General features: G+C 41.5%; 1 protein-coding gene across 4 annotated transcripts in view; it reads right to left on the bottom strand.

Moving 5' to 3' along the window:
- FGD4 (FYVE, RhoGEF and PH domain containing 4) overlaps positions 1–15,490 on the bottom strand; it is a 124,123-nt gene that overhangs the window by 43,268 nt on the left and 65,365 nt on the right. For all 4 annotated transcript variants that reach the window (XM_060694501.2, XM_087873099.1, XM_087873098.1 and 1 more), the window contains exon 2: positions 10,254–10,415. In XM_060694501.2, the coding sequence (XP_060550484.2) occupies positions 10,254–10,415 (162 nt within the window). The remainder of the gene's footprint in view (positions 1–10,253; positions 10,416–15,490) is intronic.

Here is a 15,490-nt window from a genome sequence, read left to right as displayed (position 1 = left end):
CTTTTAAAATTTTTTAAAAAAAAGCCTCTGATTGCGCGGCTCAGCTGGGCAATGGGGGGGGCAGGGATTTTTGTTACGGATTCTCCGAACCACCCGCCTCTATCGCTACCAGATTGGGCAATCCGGTCCGAACCGGGAGCATTTCACCCCTGCATTAATGTCATTGTTCCACAAAGACTCCTTCCGCTCTAAAATAGATTTCATCCTCATTGGTCAAGCAATATTATTTCCTATATTTCCTGTACTTTACAGTGCAGGTGGTACTCGACTTACAACAGTTTATTTAGTGACTGTTCAAAGTTACAACGATACTGAAAAAATTGACTTATGACCGTTGCAGTGTGATCAAAATTCAGACACTTGGCAACTGGTTCATATTTATGACGGTGGCAGTGTCCTGGGGTCATGTGATCACCTTTTACAACCTTCTGACCAGCAAAATTAATGGGGAAGCCAGATTCACTTTAATAACTGTGTTACTAACTTAATAACTGCAATGATTCACTTTACAACAGTGCCAAAAAAAGTTGTAAAATGGGGCACAACTCACTTAACAAATGTTTCACTTAGCAACATAAATTCTGAGCTCAATTGTGATCCTAAATCAAGGACTATCTGTAATTGCTACATACATGCAATATGAAAGTGCATCTTGTTCTAGAATTTTGGTTAAATAATTTTTTTCAGCACAGACTAAATGCACCAGAAGTGCTCCCAGCAAGTTTCTTAGATATGATATTCAGCCAGTTATAGGCTATGCCAACACAGTAATCACTCATTATATATATATTTAAGTTGAACACAAAGGCCTTGAAACTAAGGTGAGGCATACTGAAAAACATTTTCCATCTCCCCACCCCCACTCTTCTATGTTACCCAAAATGTCACTCCAGATGATTAGGGACTGCCTGAATTAAAGCAATTTTGCAGAAAGCAAGGACGCACCAAATAGCATTTGTTGAAAACCAGGTCAGAGACTACTGCTGGCTGCCAGCATACAAATCAGAAGCAGCAAAAACAGACCGAATATTTTCCACTTCATTAAGGACAGACATCTTTCAAGACAGATCTCTGAATGCACAATCACACTGTACACCAGGGAAAGTATTCTGCTAATAATTGTGATAAAAAGGCCGTTGAAAAAATATCTGAAGGACAGTGAGGTAGATTCACCGAAGCTAGAATACCAGGAAGGTTTACTGAGTACTCTATATAGGCTAAACTGGCCTACAAGAAAGGCCAAATGAAAAATAGAAAAGAGATATGGCAAGGCAAAGTATTATATGGCTAGTACATTTTTTTTGAAGAAAGATATAGAGGCCAGTGATAGCTAATCTTTTTTTCCTCGGGTGCCGAAAGCGCGCACACCCATAATGCAATGCCCCCTGCACATTCTGCCCTCCTGCGCATGCGCATGTGCATGACACACACCCATGCGACCCACGCCCCCATGTGCACATGTGCGTATGCACCCTCAAATCCTGTTTTTGGCCTAGCAGACCTCCCTGAAGCCCCCGGGACCAAAAACGGGTTGCAGGGGGGGCACACCGCACCCTCCGGCCCCTGCGCATGTGTGCACATCTCCCACATGCACGGCAGAGACCTGAAAATCAGCTGGCTGGCAGGAGGCATGCATGCATGCACTGTGAAGCTGATCTAGGGCGACGGTTTGCATGCCCATGGAGATGGCTCGCCATCATGGATATAGGCTAATTCTGGCTGCACAAGACCAAGCATTAAGAACAAATGCATATAAAGCCAGAATTTAGAAGACAGCAAACAGTCTCCTCTGCAAATGTCTCCTCTGCAAAGAAACTGAACAAAATGTGCACTACCTGGTTAGCTGCTGTAAGAAGATCATACAGACTGACTATAAACAACGGCATGAGAAAATAGCAACAATGGTGCACTGAATTATTTGTAAAATTATTTGCCTGCAAGCAAGAACTGAAGGGATCACAAAATAGACAAATAGAAAACGAAGAAGCTAAATTGCTCTGGGACTTTAGCATTCAAACAAACAACTAATTGCCACATAACACCCCAGACTTAACAACTTTGGATAAGAAAGACAAAAAAAGTCTGGATAGTGCACACTGCAGTTCCTGGAGACAGCAGAGTAGAAGAGAAACAACTGGAGAATATCACAAAATATTAAGACCTGCAAATGGAAGTAGTAAGACTGTGGCAAAAGAAAACAAAAAATAGTACCAATAGTAATAGGGGCTTTGGGTAAAATTCCAAACCATCTGGAGCACCACATGAACATCATCGGCATTAACAAAATCACCTTCAATCAATTCCAAAAGGCAGCTTTACTTGGAACAGCTTACATCCAGGGACAATACCTTTAACACCTTCAAAGAATAACATCTGCCTATCTCAGGTCATGGGAAGGACTCAATAGGTGGATAAAAATATGAAATCCAGTCTAAACATCTGGATGACTATGTGACTAACCAGAATTAGAATATTTTTACTACTATGCAGTTATACAATGTACATTGTATTGCTATTATATCAAATTTAATCTCAATTGAAACAACTTCACACATTTGTTTCCATTTCCAGAAAATATATAGCTATTGTGTATCTGGTTTATCTGAAATGCATAAACCACTGTCCTGTAATCCAGAACAGAAACAAAAGGATTTTCTCTTAAAAATATTTAGGACCATTGTCATTCAAACTATCATTTTATTATGTTTTATTTGCAAACTATAATAAATGCTAAAGTCTTAATCTCAATTACCTTGTGGTCTATCTAGATAAATTCTGAATCTAGCATGAAAAAATAGATGATGAGACCATTTGTCATAACACCTCCACTTAAATCTTGAAATTCATGTGCTTAATTAATTATTCAAAGCAGCATATTGTAGTAAGAACATAAATCATAAATATGTTGAACCATATTAATAATGCTTCTAGGCTATTCTATCTCTATTCTATTGGATCACATGTAAGCAACCTAAATAAAGGAAAAGATCTAAGTGCTTTATCAATATCATACATAGTTTTATTATCTTCTTTTATCCATTCTTTTAATAACTGCAGCCAACTAAAACCAACAGCACAGGAATGTTCTTCAACAGATCAATGCCTTACACAGTTTGTAATAAAGACAATTCACCTTCAAAGCTTCAAGAAAGGGATAAAGCAAAATATCCCAAAAGATGATAGGAGAAGCAAACATCATTCTCAATTAAATTCAAGGAGCAAGGTTTCTCTTTACATAGCATAAATGTAAAGATCTGAGGTTAAATGTTCAAAATTATTCAGCCAGTGAAGTTCACTCTGTTATTCTCCATTAATCACTGCCTTGCAGGGTGGATTTGATTTAAATCGAGTTGATTTAAATCACAATTTAAATCATGATTTAAATCACTAGTAAAAAGGCTTGATTTAAATCAACTTGATTTAAATCATAATTTTTAAAGAGCAACTGTCATCTCTGCTACTCCTTTGACCTACTGTTGACTCACCGATAGTCCCAGTGTTGCAGAATATACAGCCTCATGCTACATAACTAAGCTCCATTTCATGCTGTATAAACTAAATTATTTATGTATCTTAAATAGAAAACTATCTTACGATAGATTTTTACCCCAAAAGTTTTTTATTAAAATAAATGATAAAAATAAAAAAAATCCGATTTAAATCAAAAAAATTGGATTTAAATCAAAAAAATCTGATTTTTTTGATTTTTTAAAAAAAATCATTGATTTTTATCCACCCTGCTGCCTTGTATTGGAAAGAAACAAATTCAGAAAAAATCACATGTGCGCTGACCAAGAACATTTCCAGAGATGCTCTACTGCAGTGGTGTCAAACTCACGTCATCACGGCAGCATCATGTGACGTATCACGACTTCGCTAAACCGGGTGTGGGTGTGGCCAGCGCGTGACGTATCTGGCCCATGGGCCGCGAATTTGACACCCCTGCACTATTGGGACCACGTGATGCTATGGCAGCTATAATAGCAAGTTAAGAGGCAGATGAGATTTCTCAGTGTAATATTGTACCCTCAAGATATCAAGAGAAACTTGAAAGAATGAATTCATCTCCATGTAGGACTATGGTACTAATAGCAGTCTTTAGCAGAGAATGGGTTGGAAAGAATTCACCCAGGCAGGAGTCATTCGACAGTCTATGCCTTCTACTTATTGCACTACAATAAACACGTAATCAATACCATCTTATTGCAAGACTGACCCTCATATTAAACATTAACTAACGTGCAATATCAACATAAACAAAATTAATAGAAATATAATTTGCAAAACATTTTTTAAAAATATAGCCATTTTTTTCTGCATTAGCTTTATCCCCACCTCCACTGTTATGTTCACATATGGGCACCAGCCGTGGGAAGGATTTAGAGAAATAATTGAAACAGATTCAGAAAACAGCAGTGAAGATCATAGTTAGAAACTAAGTTCCATGATGTTAGCTCTGTTCTTTAAAATGACTTAGACATTCAACAAAGCAAAGCAAAATAATTATCTTTATTTCCACTTAAAATAGGTTATTACACTGTGCCACAATAAGAGTTTAGCCTCTTCTGTAACTACCATAGTTCAAACCCAGTGCTTGCTGTGGGTATTACATTATTTAATTAACAAAATTTACTTAATAAAACAAAGCCACTTCTGACTTTTCCAAGTAACAGGAGGCAAGGAGAACTTCAAGGGCTAGCTGAACAATATAGAATCCATGTTTGAATGGAATATAACCTCTCTGCAGACTTGACCAGCAAATAATATTTTCTAGTAATCATGATGCATAACGAACTTAATGAGCTATATGATGAAGACTCAAATCTAAGGAAGGCTCTAAAGATACATGGAAATGTTAGGTTCAACTAAAACAATGATATGCCAAAACACCAGGAGAAAATCGAAGTATGATTGAGGAATAAATATACTGCAAATCAAGACAAAAAAACCTAGGCACTTTCCAAATTGTCCTCTAAACTATAAAAATGTTCCATGATGAGACTGATGAAAACCAGCTGTTTAGAATCCAATACTTTTATGTTATAAAATAAGAGATGAAAAGGAACACTGTGAGAAGTATGTGAAGTGTGTAAGGATATCTGGGAGAGTTTATCCATTCTATTGTTTCTATTTGCTGCTACTTCTCTTGCTAATTTCTCCACCATGGAGAAATTTTGGAATTACATCAAGGGAATTACATCTTTTGATAACCATCTGATCACTAATTTAAACAACCCCTCTGCTTACATGACCTGGAAAAACTATGCTGATCAATGCTGTGTTCTTCTAATTAGTTGTGCTGGAACTGAGGAATATATTAACAAAACAACTTTAATTCAATAAACTGATGCCACTGTGGTGATTGTGCCTACTGGGAACACACTTTTTTTGTTCTCACACTAAACAGCAATAATCCATTAAGACTAACGAGTAGAGACAAAGTCTTCTTTGACCTGAGGTCAACTCCAGATGATTGTATTGCATTGACATAACCATGTATTTTTCTGGGCAATAACATGGAAGTGGTTTCCCATTGTCTTCTTCTGAGAAGTTATTTCAACTTCCCTGTCTAGCTTACATCCCTGGGATTTCCTGTTGGTCTCTTACCCAAATACTACCGTGTTTCCCCCAAAATAGGACATGTCCTGAAAATAAGGCCAAGCCTGATTTTTGGGGTGGGCGTAAATATACGCCCTCCCCCAAAAATAAGCCCTCCAGCAAGCGCGGCTGTTTTTGCCATGGATTGCGGTCACTTCTGCAGCAGGAGACCAAGCGATGCTCCCCATGTGCCTCACGGCAGCCTTCCAAAGGGTACTGTAGTAGCAGCTATCCACAATTTTTTTACCCTTATTTCATCCCGATCGTACTGGGCCACGTGGGTCGGGACGAAATAAGGGTTAACAAATTGTGGATACCTGCTGCTGCTATGGTATCTTTCGGTAGGCCACTGCGAGGTGCGAGTCTCCTGCTGGAGAAGTGGCTGCATCCGAGGAGCGCTTTTGGGAGAGAAGGCAAAGGGAAATCGATTGCTTGCAAACTCCCGCCCTGCTCCCGCCTCTCCGCCGGGTGACTCCTGGCAGCCCCAGACGCCCAAAGCCCGTGCCCGCCCAGCTCCCTTTTCCACAGTGCCTGGCTCTTTATTGAGGGGGGTGGGGGAGAAGCGAGATGCATGGAGCGAGATAGGGCTCGCTATTCTTGCCGTCTCTTCTCCCCCTCTCGCTGGGCATGGCAGGGCTTCCTGGCCCTGCCCAAATTGGATGCAATTTGGGGGTGGCAAGTGGGGCGGTGCGGGGCTGGGGAGACGTGAGATGTGTCTTACCTGCTTTGTAGCTCCATCGCGTGCCTTGCCATTGTCTGCAGGCAAACACGTTGTAGGGTAAAAAAACCTCAGAAGTTCAATCAAACTTCTTGAACTAGCAAGAAGTTTGGTTTTACGCTACAACGTGTTTGCTTGCAGACAACGGCGAGACACACGACAGAGCTGCAAGGCAGGTAAGACATGCATCTCGTGTCTCCCCGGCCCCACCCCTCCCCACCTGCCACCCCAAATTGCATCCAATTTGGGCAGGGGCAGGAAGCCCTGCCATGCCCGGTGAGACAGGGAGAAGAGACTGCAAGAGGAGCCCCGTCACACTCCATACATCTCGCTTCTCCCCTGCCCTACCTGCCACCCCCCTCGACAAAGAGATGGCGGGGAAGGGCAGCAGCCAGGCTGCTGTTACAGTACCATTGGGGTGCGTGGAGCCGTCTTACCTGCCTTGCAGCTCCGTCGTGTGTCTCGACATTGTCTGCAGGCAAACACGTAGGGTAAAAAAACCCTTGCGAGCTCAATCAAACTTCTCAAACTCGCTAGAAGTTTGGTTTTACCCTACATGTTTGCCTGTTGACAACAGCGAGACATGCGACAGAGCTGCAAGGCAGTTATGATGCGTGTCTCGTATCTCCCTGGAACCTGGTGATGGGGGAGGAGAAGAGACAGCAAGAGGAGAGAGCCCCATCTCACTCCACGCGTCTTGCTTCTCCCCCACTTCACATGGCACCCCCTCAATAAAGAGCCGGGTGCTGTGGAAAAGGGAGCCAGGCGGGCGCAGGCTTTGGGCATCTGGGGCTGCCGGGGGGGTCACCCAGCAGAGAGGTGGGAGCGGGGCGGGAGTTTGCAGGCGAGGGGGATTGATGGATGGATGGATGGGAGGCAGGCAAGTGCCGAGAACACTGGGGAGATTCTCACCTTAGGTTGCCCTAGCGAACAGCTGACAAGCAGCTGTGTTGCACTGCCACAGCAGCTCAACACATCAGAAGCCATGAGGTGGCCACGCTCATTGTCTCCTGTACCCCCAGAATAATAAGACACCCCCCCCGATAATAAGGACAAGCCCTTATTTCGGGGTTCAAAAAAATATAAGACAAGGTCTTATTTTCAGGGAAACACGGTATGTCTCCCTCTGCTTAGCTTTTAAGGTCAGCCAGCAATATGAAAATGAGAACAGCTACCACAGGTAGAGATGTTTCAGGATTAACTGATACACATGAGTACTAGCTGTGAACAATACCATAGGGTTGTACTGTATGTTATTGCAACACATTCTACATGGAGCTATCTTTAAAGAATATCCGGAAGAAGCAGCAGGTGCTGAATGTGGTTTCCGAATATTAATGAACTGGGATAGACATGGCAACAGGTCAGCCATTGGGGACTGGCTGGAATAGGACATGGTAACAAGGCCAGCCAATGCATAGCAACTAAGTCAGCCAATGAGGACTGTTTGGGAGCGGAGACTGGAAGGAGCCTGGGTGTGGCTCTTTAGCTCCGAGGTCTGTGCTGAGAACTAAACAAGTCTGGTCTTGTCTGCTCTCTGAATCAAAACTAGTCTGCTGTACTCTGCTTGTATTTTGCTTGTAACTGCTACCATGTTGGAAGAAACTGCCATTGGCATTGTATATTGGTATTGTACACATTTCATGTGTTTTATTGTATATAAAAAGAAGCTAATGAATCCTGCTGCATCAGTTATCTGTGTGTGCTTTCTGGAAGTGATTTCTGCAACAAACTCTGACATGTGGCAGTATTGGGGCTCATCTGGGGTTATATATATAATATTTCTGCTATACGAGCTGTATTGAGTGCCAGTTTACTTCCAGATCCAATTCAAGGTGCTGGTTACTACTTTTAAAGCCTTATATGGCATGGGACAGGTTACTTGAGGAACTGACTTGTTTTAATTACATCAACTCATTCCACTTGATCAGGCAGGGAGGACATGTTGCAGACCCTGTCAATCAAAGCATTTTGATTCTTGGGATCTAAGAAGAGAGCCTTCTCAGCTGTTTCTCCTGCCCTATGGAATATTTTGTTCCTGGTGGTGAGGTGGACCCCCACTCAGCTCACTTTATGGAAGAGGATCAGGACCTGGCTCTGCCAACTGGCATGGGAATGTAAAAGTGGCATGCAATCCAGGGGTGGGTTCTACTTACCTTTACTACTGGTTCGCAACGGGATTGTGCATGCGCAGATCGCCGATGACGATATTCAGGGTGGTGGGTGGGGCCTCCCGCCGGTTTTACTACCGGTTCTTGCAAACCGGCCCGAACCAGGGACAACCCACCACTGATGCAACCCTAAGGCTAGTTGATGACTTGAGGGCGCTCCCTCCGCCTTTTTAACTTTTTATTCCAGTTTTAACTTCGTTTTTATCTATGTCTCTTTTAAAAGCTGTGTGGCTTTTAGTTGTAAACTAGCCACTTATGTGAGATGGGTGCAGTGGTGGGATTCAAATTTTTTTACTACCGGTTCTGTGGGCGTGGCTTGGTGGGCGTGGCTTGGAAGGCATGGCATGGGAAGGATACTGTAAAATCTCCATTCCCACCTCACTCCAGGGGAAGGTTACTGCAAAATCCCCATTTCCTCCTGATCAGCTGGGACTCGGGAGGCAGAAAATAGATGGGGCGGGGCCAGTTAGAGGTGGTATTTACCAGTTCTCCGAACTACTCAAAATTTCTGCTACCGGTTCCCCAGAACTGGTCAGAACCTGCTGAAACCCACCTCTGGATGGGTGGTGTATCAATTTGATAAATGAATAAAATAAAGTTTATGAAAAGATTCATGTTAGAGGAAGCTGAGGAGGATTTCCCCCAAATCCTCCCAATAAATCCCTGTAAGAGAGGCACTTTGGCAGCTGCTCAAAATGCTGGCAAGTGCTCGTATTCCAGGGGTTCCCAACCCCTGGGTGTTTGCAACAGGGCCGTGGAAATGGCGGGCAAGCATGTGCATCCCCACTTGCGTGAGCAGCAGGCGAGCACATGTATGCATGCTCCATCTGTGTGAATGATGGGCACGTGTGCACGCAGCTCATGCAAATAGAGCTGTGCATGTGTACACTGGCTGCTCACACTGAACCATCCCCTCTCCCCCACCCCTGCCGGTCCACAAAGCTGGAAAGATTGGGGAACTCTGCTCTATTCCAATCACACCCATTCCATCCTATGCCTTCCAATGCACAAGCACCACACACACCAACACAACACAAGGGGAGAGTGAAATCTAGACAGATGTACAGTAACATGAAAATACACACAGAAAATATACAGATATCTCTTCAGGCCTCTTCTGGTTAAAAGGGTGGAAACGATTCCAAAAACTTGGCATGTGATCTTTAAGCAGCAAAAGGCCCAATTAACAGAACTAAGCATCTAGGAAACACATTTTTTTCCCCCAACTCATTATTTCTACCTCAATTTCTTCTAAAGAACTTTGGAAGCCGATTTGCAGTATAGAATTGCTTCAGTCAGAAAAAGAATTATTGAGCTGCTAAATAAAATAATCTTTTAATACTAAAATGACATTATTTATTTATTATCCCATTTTTATTATTTTTATAAACAATTCAAGGTGGCACAAACACTCGCAATATTTCTTCCTTCTATTTTCCCCACAACAACCCTGTGAGGTGGAGTTGGACTAAAGAAAGTGACTGGACCAAGGTCATCCAGCTGACTTTCATGCCTAAGCAGAGACTAGAACTCCCAGACTCCTGATTTCTAGCCAGGTGCCGTAACCACTAGACCAAACTACAGTATATTCATCTCTCATATTTTCAATCTAGTCTGCTCATAATGCCACAATTCCTGGCTAAAGCTTCATTCAGCCAAGCAAGCCAGCAGTTTTATTGCTGCAAAATGTGATGTATTATTAATTCAAGGAACTGACACAGGATCCTCAAATAGAAAGTCAGGTATACGTTTGAGATACTACTTACCTTGTGGCTTGTAGTTTGAAGCTGGCCACGGAGAATACTTAACTGGATCGTTTCCATTTACTCCTTGAACCACTTCATTGCAGATGCTTGGCTTGTACAGCCGAATTGTACTGTTTAAAGAGCAGGTTGGAGCAACTAAGATCTTTGGACACCTACTGCCACCTGTAAATAGAAAAAGCCGATGTAAACATGGCTGAGTATAAAGACCATCTTTTTGATACATTGCATAAACCAAATGTGCAACTGGGTAAGTGTGTTTTCTATTCAGGGATGTCCATAGCAAAGTGTTCATCATCATCATCATCAATGCAATTCTCTCTTGCCTTGTTCTTCTCCAGCTATGGATCCCAAAGAACACAGCACACACAAACTCTGAACAAAACTTAATTTACTCAAATAACGCAGTTTTAGCAAATGCCGGCTGTTAATAAGCTTTCTTAACAGCCTGCCAGAATTCCACAGATAAGATAGTCAGAGTCTTACTGGAGTTGGCAAAAAGCCCAGAAGCAAGTTTGCAGAGACATCCCAATGCGATGATTAGTGAACTAAAGTTGTTTCCTGCAGCTTGTTGCAAGCTGTGTTCTTTCTTAAATAGGCTAAGGAAGTGGCCAATTAGCCCCAAGCCTTACTCCCGAGGAGACTTCCTCCTGAGGAACTCCTCCTGCCTTTTGGCAGCTCTGCATGCCCATGCATTGAGAAGAGGCTCCTCCTCTTCATCCTTTATACTTAAAGGACCCTCTGGAGGTTCTGAAGGCCCTGACTGAATCCCTGCCTCTGGCACCACATCTTCTTCAGCCTCCTTGCTGTCCGACTCGAGCGCCGGCTGCACAGGCTGCTGGCGCAGCACCACATCAGCCTCCTCGTCGTCAGGATCAGCAACAATTCGTGCAGGCCGCTTTCGGGCCACAACATGCCTAAACATTCTGATGAGCAAAAATACAGAGCTACCAGCAGAAGTAAGTTTATCCACTTATGAATTTATGACACTAATATAACATTACTACAGTTAACACTTATGCCTTCAAATCCCAGTAATCAATATTATTTTGATGTAAAAAAAACTTCAGTCTTAATTTTGTTCTAAATATCTAAATGCATAACTAAAAGTCACCAATTCCAATTTTAATTGCTTATATCCTAAACTATTCACTTCCTTTTGTCTCGGCTCCAAAGCCACACATAACAACTTGCAAAGGTTTTCAGACAGCAAGCCAAGGAACCATTACCTCAGTTCAGCCAAGGGAATATTGTATATTTGGCTGGGTTAACATTATTTAAGGAGGAGGACTTAATTTTTTTAAGAAGTCCGAATGACTGCCAGTTATTAAGGAAAAAACAAAACACAAATACAGCTGTGAAAGCAGAGATGAGACTTGCCATGTGACGCTGTGGGATTACAGCTGCAGAATTTGGCTAATGAGAGTCACAAAAGGCCAGGGCAGTATGTACCTCATATTTCCTAGCAGCGACATCAAAAAAATGTGTCATGTCAATGACTATGAGTTAATAATAAAAACTGAATAGGCAGCAAGGAGATTAAATGAAATGTTAGTCATATTGAAATTGGAACCTCAAAATGTAAGAAAGTTAGCCACAAAGGAAATATTACCCTGACTAAACCATGCTTAAACTGATAATAGTGACAGGCATGTAGAAAGAAAGGAAAGGAAAGAAAGGAGAGGAGAGGGGAGGAAAGAAGAGGAGAGGGGAGGGGAGGGGAAGGGACGGGACAGGACGGGAGGGGAGGGGAAGGGAGGGGAGGGGAGGGAGAGGGAGAGGGAAGGGGAAGGGAGGGGATTTATTTTAAATTCCAACCTATAGAGAAGGTAGAAGTAGAAATAGATATTTTCCTATTCTGCATCACAATTTTTACTGTAATGCACAATTTTTCTCTTTGAACACTACTGTGATTTTGTTTTAATTTAGTATTTTGATAGATATTACCTGATAGACCATTTGCCAGAAAAAAAGCTATACCAGTCTGGCAGATTTATCTTAAGGGGATAATTAACACAAAATGCTTTAAGTATATTTTTGGATTCTCCTTGTTTTCCCTTATATGAGTTTGGTGGTGGAATTTTACTCTGTTAAAATTAGGAAAAGGAAGGATACTAAATGTTCTGGAAATGAGTAGAAAGGAGACATATTGTGCCTTCTGAGTTCCACTATCTTCAAGGAATAATAATTAAGCTTTGCAGTACTTTATGGGGAAAACTTGAGACAGCAGTATTGTATCCCAGTATCATTCATGATGACCTTTAGATAATTAACTTATAGGTAATATTGTGGGCAGTTTAAACTTTCGGTATTTGTCAGAGCTGTTGCATCCTGTTTCTAAAAATATTAGCTTCCTAGTTTCTAGTATGTGTCTTTACTGTAAAAAGCATTTTCTATATTTACTTAATAGTATGCAAAATCTTGCCAAGAAAGCTAGATATGTTTTTCAAACGTATAGATGTGTTAAAGCGAAATTCAAAATCCCTTGGATTTTTTTGAACAGGAGAATGATGAATTTACAATGAGAAATGCATTGCTAGAGCTTAAAAGAAAACTTCAGCAGATCATCTACAATATTCCACCGTGTGACAACCTTCACCAACTTCATTTTATAGTTTAGCCTCAGGCTCATAAAGTGCAGAGGAAAGAGCAGCCTATCTCCTCCTGTATATTCACTCAAAAAGTTTCTTTTTTATGAGGAACAGCACTTCCTATTCCTAATCCCTTTGGAATTCTTTAGGACAGGTCCAATAGCCTTTAATCAAAGCCAGAAAAGATTCCAGCTCTGCCTTGTGAAGTCATTAAACATTCTTTTCTCCTGTTAATCCCCTTAAGATGGAAATAAAAATTATGGTAACTAAATAATAATAATATTTAGAAAAAACATCCACTCATCAATCTTACCCAAGCCGGAACTAATACTGCGGGAGTAGAATTCTGACAAACATGAATTAACTATATTTTAACCAATTCTCCGGGAATTCATGCAACTCTTGATTGCTTCATGTATGTGACGCTAAATCAACTTTAATCCCCCAAATAAATTTACCAATTATTCTGGCCATCATTTTGTATTCTTTCCCTTTTCCTTGTTATTCCCCGACTTCTTGTCAGAGCAAAATTATGTTTCAGGACTTTTCAGTTTTCTATTCCTGCGATAGTTGAGGTTGTAGGAAATACTTGCCATTGCTTGTTTTTCTACCGTAGAAGGATTCTACAGAATTAAGAAATATTAACATAAATCTACCGGATTCTTTTATGCAGGAGATTATGACCTTTATTGTTCCTCCAGTATTATGGATTATTTGTCTTGTCCTTGTCATACCTGGTTCTCTGGGGAGTTTAGGATGCAAGGATGAAGGTCCAGAGAGATTAATATGGACCCTTTGCCAACAATTGACTTCTTCATTGTGCACCAAACTTCTAGTTATTATCATCTCTGTTATCATATCAAGAGCTCTACTATTCATAACATCCAAAACTCTTGTTTAGCTTCTTTTTAATAATTGTTGTGACCTAGGCCCAAGTAGCTCCGCAGACTGCTGGTGGACCACAACAATAATAATATCAATATTTTAATGGCACTTAAAGTTGTGGCAAGTTGTCCCGCAGCGGGTTGGCCATGGCAAGTTGGCCATGGAGCGTTGGCCACAGAGAATTGTCATAGACCCAAGTTCAGAAAAACTAGATAAACATGTGGTTCATGCTTATCAACCTCATTCAGCAACCATTTGAAGTTGTGACAGAACTGACCAAGTGGTACTTATGTCCAGTTCTTGATGTTCCAACCATCGCCACGTCCCCACAGTCATGTATCATGATTTGGGTGCTTGGGAAACTGCTTGCATTTACAACAGTTGTAGTGTTGCCCCATGGCAACAAGACTGCCATTTGCAACTTTCTCTGCCTACTTCCCACAAACAAAGTCAACGGGAAATCTAGCAGGAATGATTGCAAGTTGTTCTGGTTCCTCTGAACTTCCTCCACTCGCATCCGACCCCGCTACATCATCTTTCCAACCTTTCTTTATGGACACCCATCTACACCATCCACCTCCTGTACTTGCACACACAAGATTTCCTTCCTTGTGTGTATTGGGCAAAGCTGAGATGGGTTGGATCCTTACTCATAACTTTTTTGAGTAACAAAATTCAACTGAAGAGAAAGTCCACTATATGACAGATTTTAAATATTATCAGAGCAAATATAAGTGGATTTCTTGAAAGATTGGATATTCACTTCATAAGTATCTCATGGCTCCGGATGTTCCATTTCAGAAAAGAAGGGGCTTTTGTTGGCATCCACAAGGAGAAGAGGGAAGAAACAGAAAGAGCCTTGGTGGCGCAGCAGACTAAAGCACTGTTAAGTAACACTAGCTGCCTGCAATTACTGCAAGTTCAAATCTCACCAGGCTCAAGGTTGACTCAGCCTTCCATCCTTTCGAAGTAGATAAAATGAGGACCCAGTTTGTGGGGGCAATAAGATGACTTTGAATAAAAAAGAACACCGCTTGAGGGGGGCAAAAGCCCTACTAAGCAGGTATATACAAAAGTATGCAGGCTATTGCTTAACGCATTGTAAGCCGCCCTGAGTCTCCGGAAAAGGACGGCATATAAATCGAACCAATAAATAAATAAATAAACAAACAAACAAACAAACAAACAAACAAACAAACAGCAATCCACTAACCCAATTCTAAGCTCCGGTTATGTCCTGACACTCCACCATATCACTTCTACTCTGCATTACATTTCAGAGTTTGGACATACTCAGCACATATGGAAATTATACGTATTCTATAATGGCCACATTGGGTATCCCTGTGCCTGCTCCAATCAAGGCACACTTTAACTGTTCACAAAACAAACGTAACTTTGTCAATGAAGAAACTATTTTTTGGATTTGCACATTTACACTGAATAAAGCCAGTCTGGTGTAATGGTTAAGCCACCAGGCTAGAAATCAGGAGACTGTGAGTTCTAGTCCCACCTTAGGCACAAAGCCAGCTGAATGACCTTGAGCCAGTAACTCTCTTTCAGCCCTAAAAAGAAGACAATGGCAAACTACTTCTGAAAAACCCTGCCAAGAAAACTGCAAGGATTAGCCCAAGCAGTCACCAGGAGACAAGATTGACTCGAAGACACATTTGGGTGCTATTTAGAACCATAAATTGTTTAGAAGAAAAAGAAACTGCAAGGAAAATAATTATTATTGGCTTGGATTGAGTATTACCACGATGT

This window comes from Pantherophis guttatus, chromosome 7 (genome assembly GCF_059756535.1).
Source record: "Pantherophis guttatus breed Tessera chromosome 7, ASM5975653v1, whole genome shotgun sequence".
Taxonomy (NCBI): domain Eukaryota; kingdom Metazoa; phylum Chordata; class Lepidosauria; order Squamata; family Colubridae; genus Pantherophis; species Pantherophis guttatus.
The sequence above is the reverse complement of the archived record's forward strand: the minus strand, read 5'-3'. Positions and strand labels throughout refer to the sequence as shown.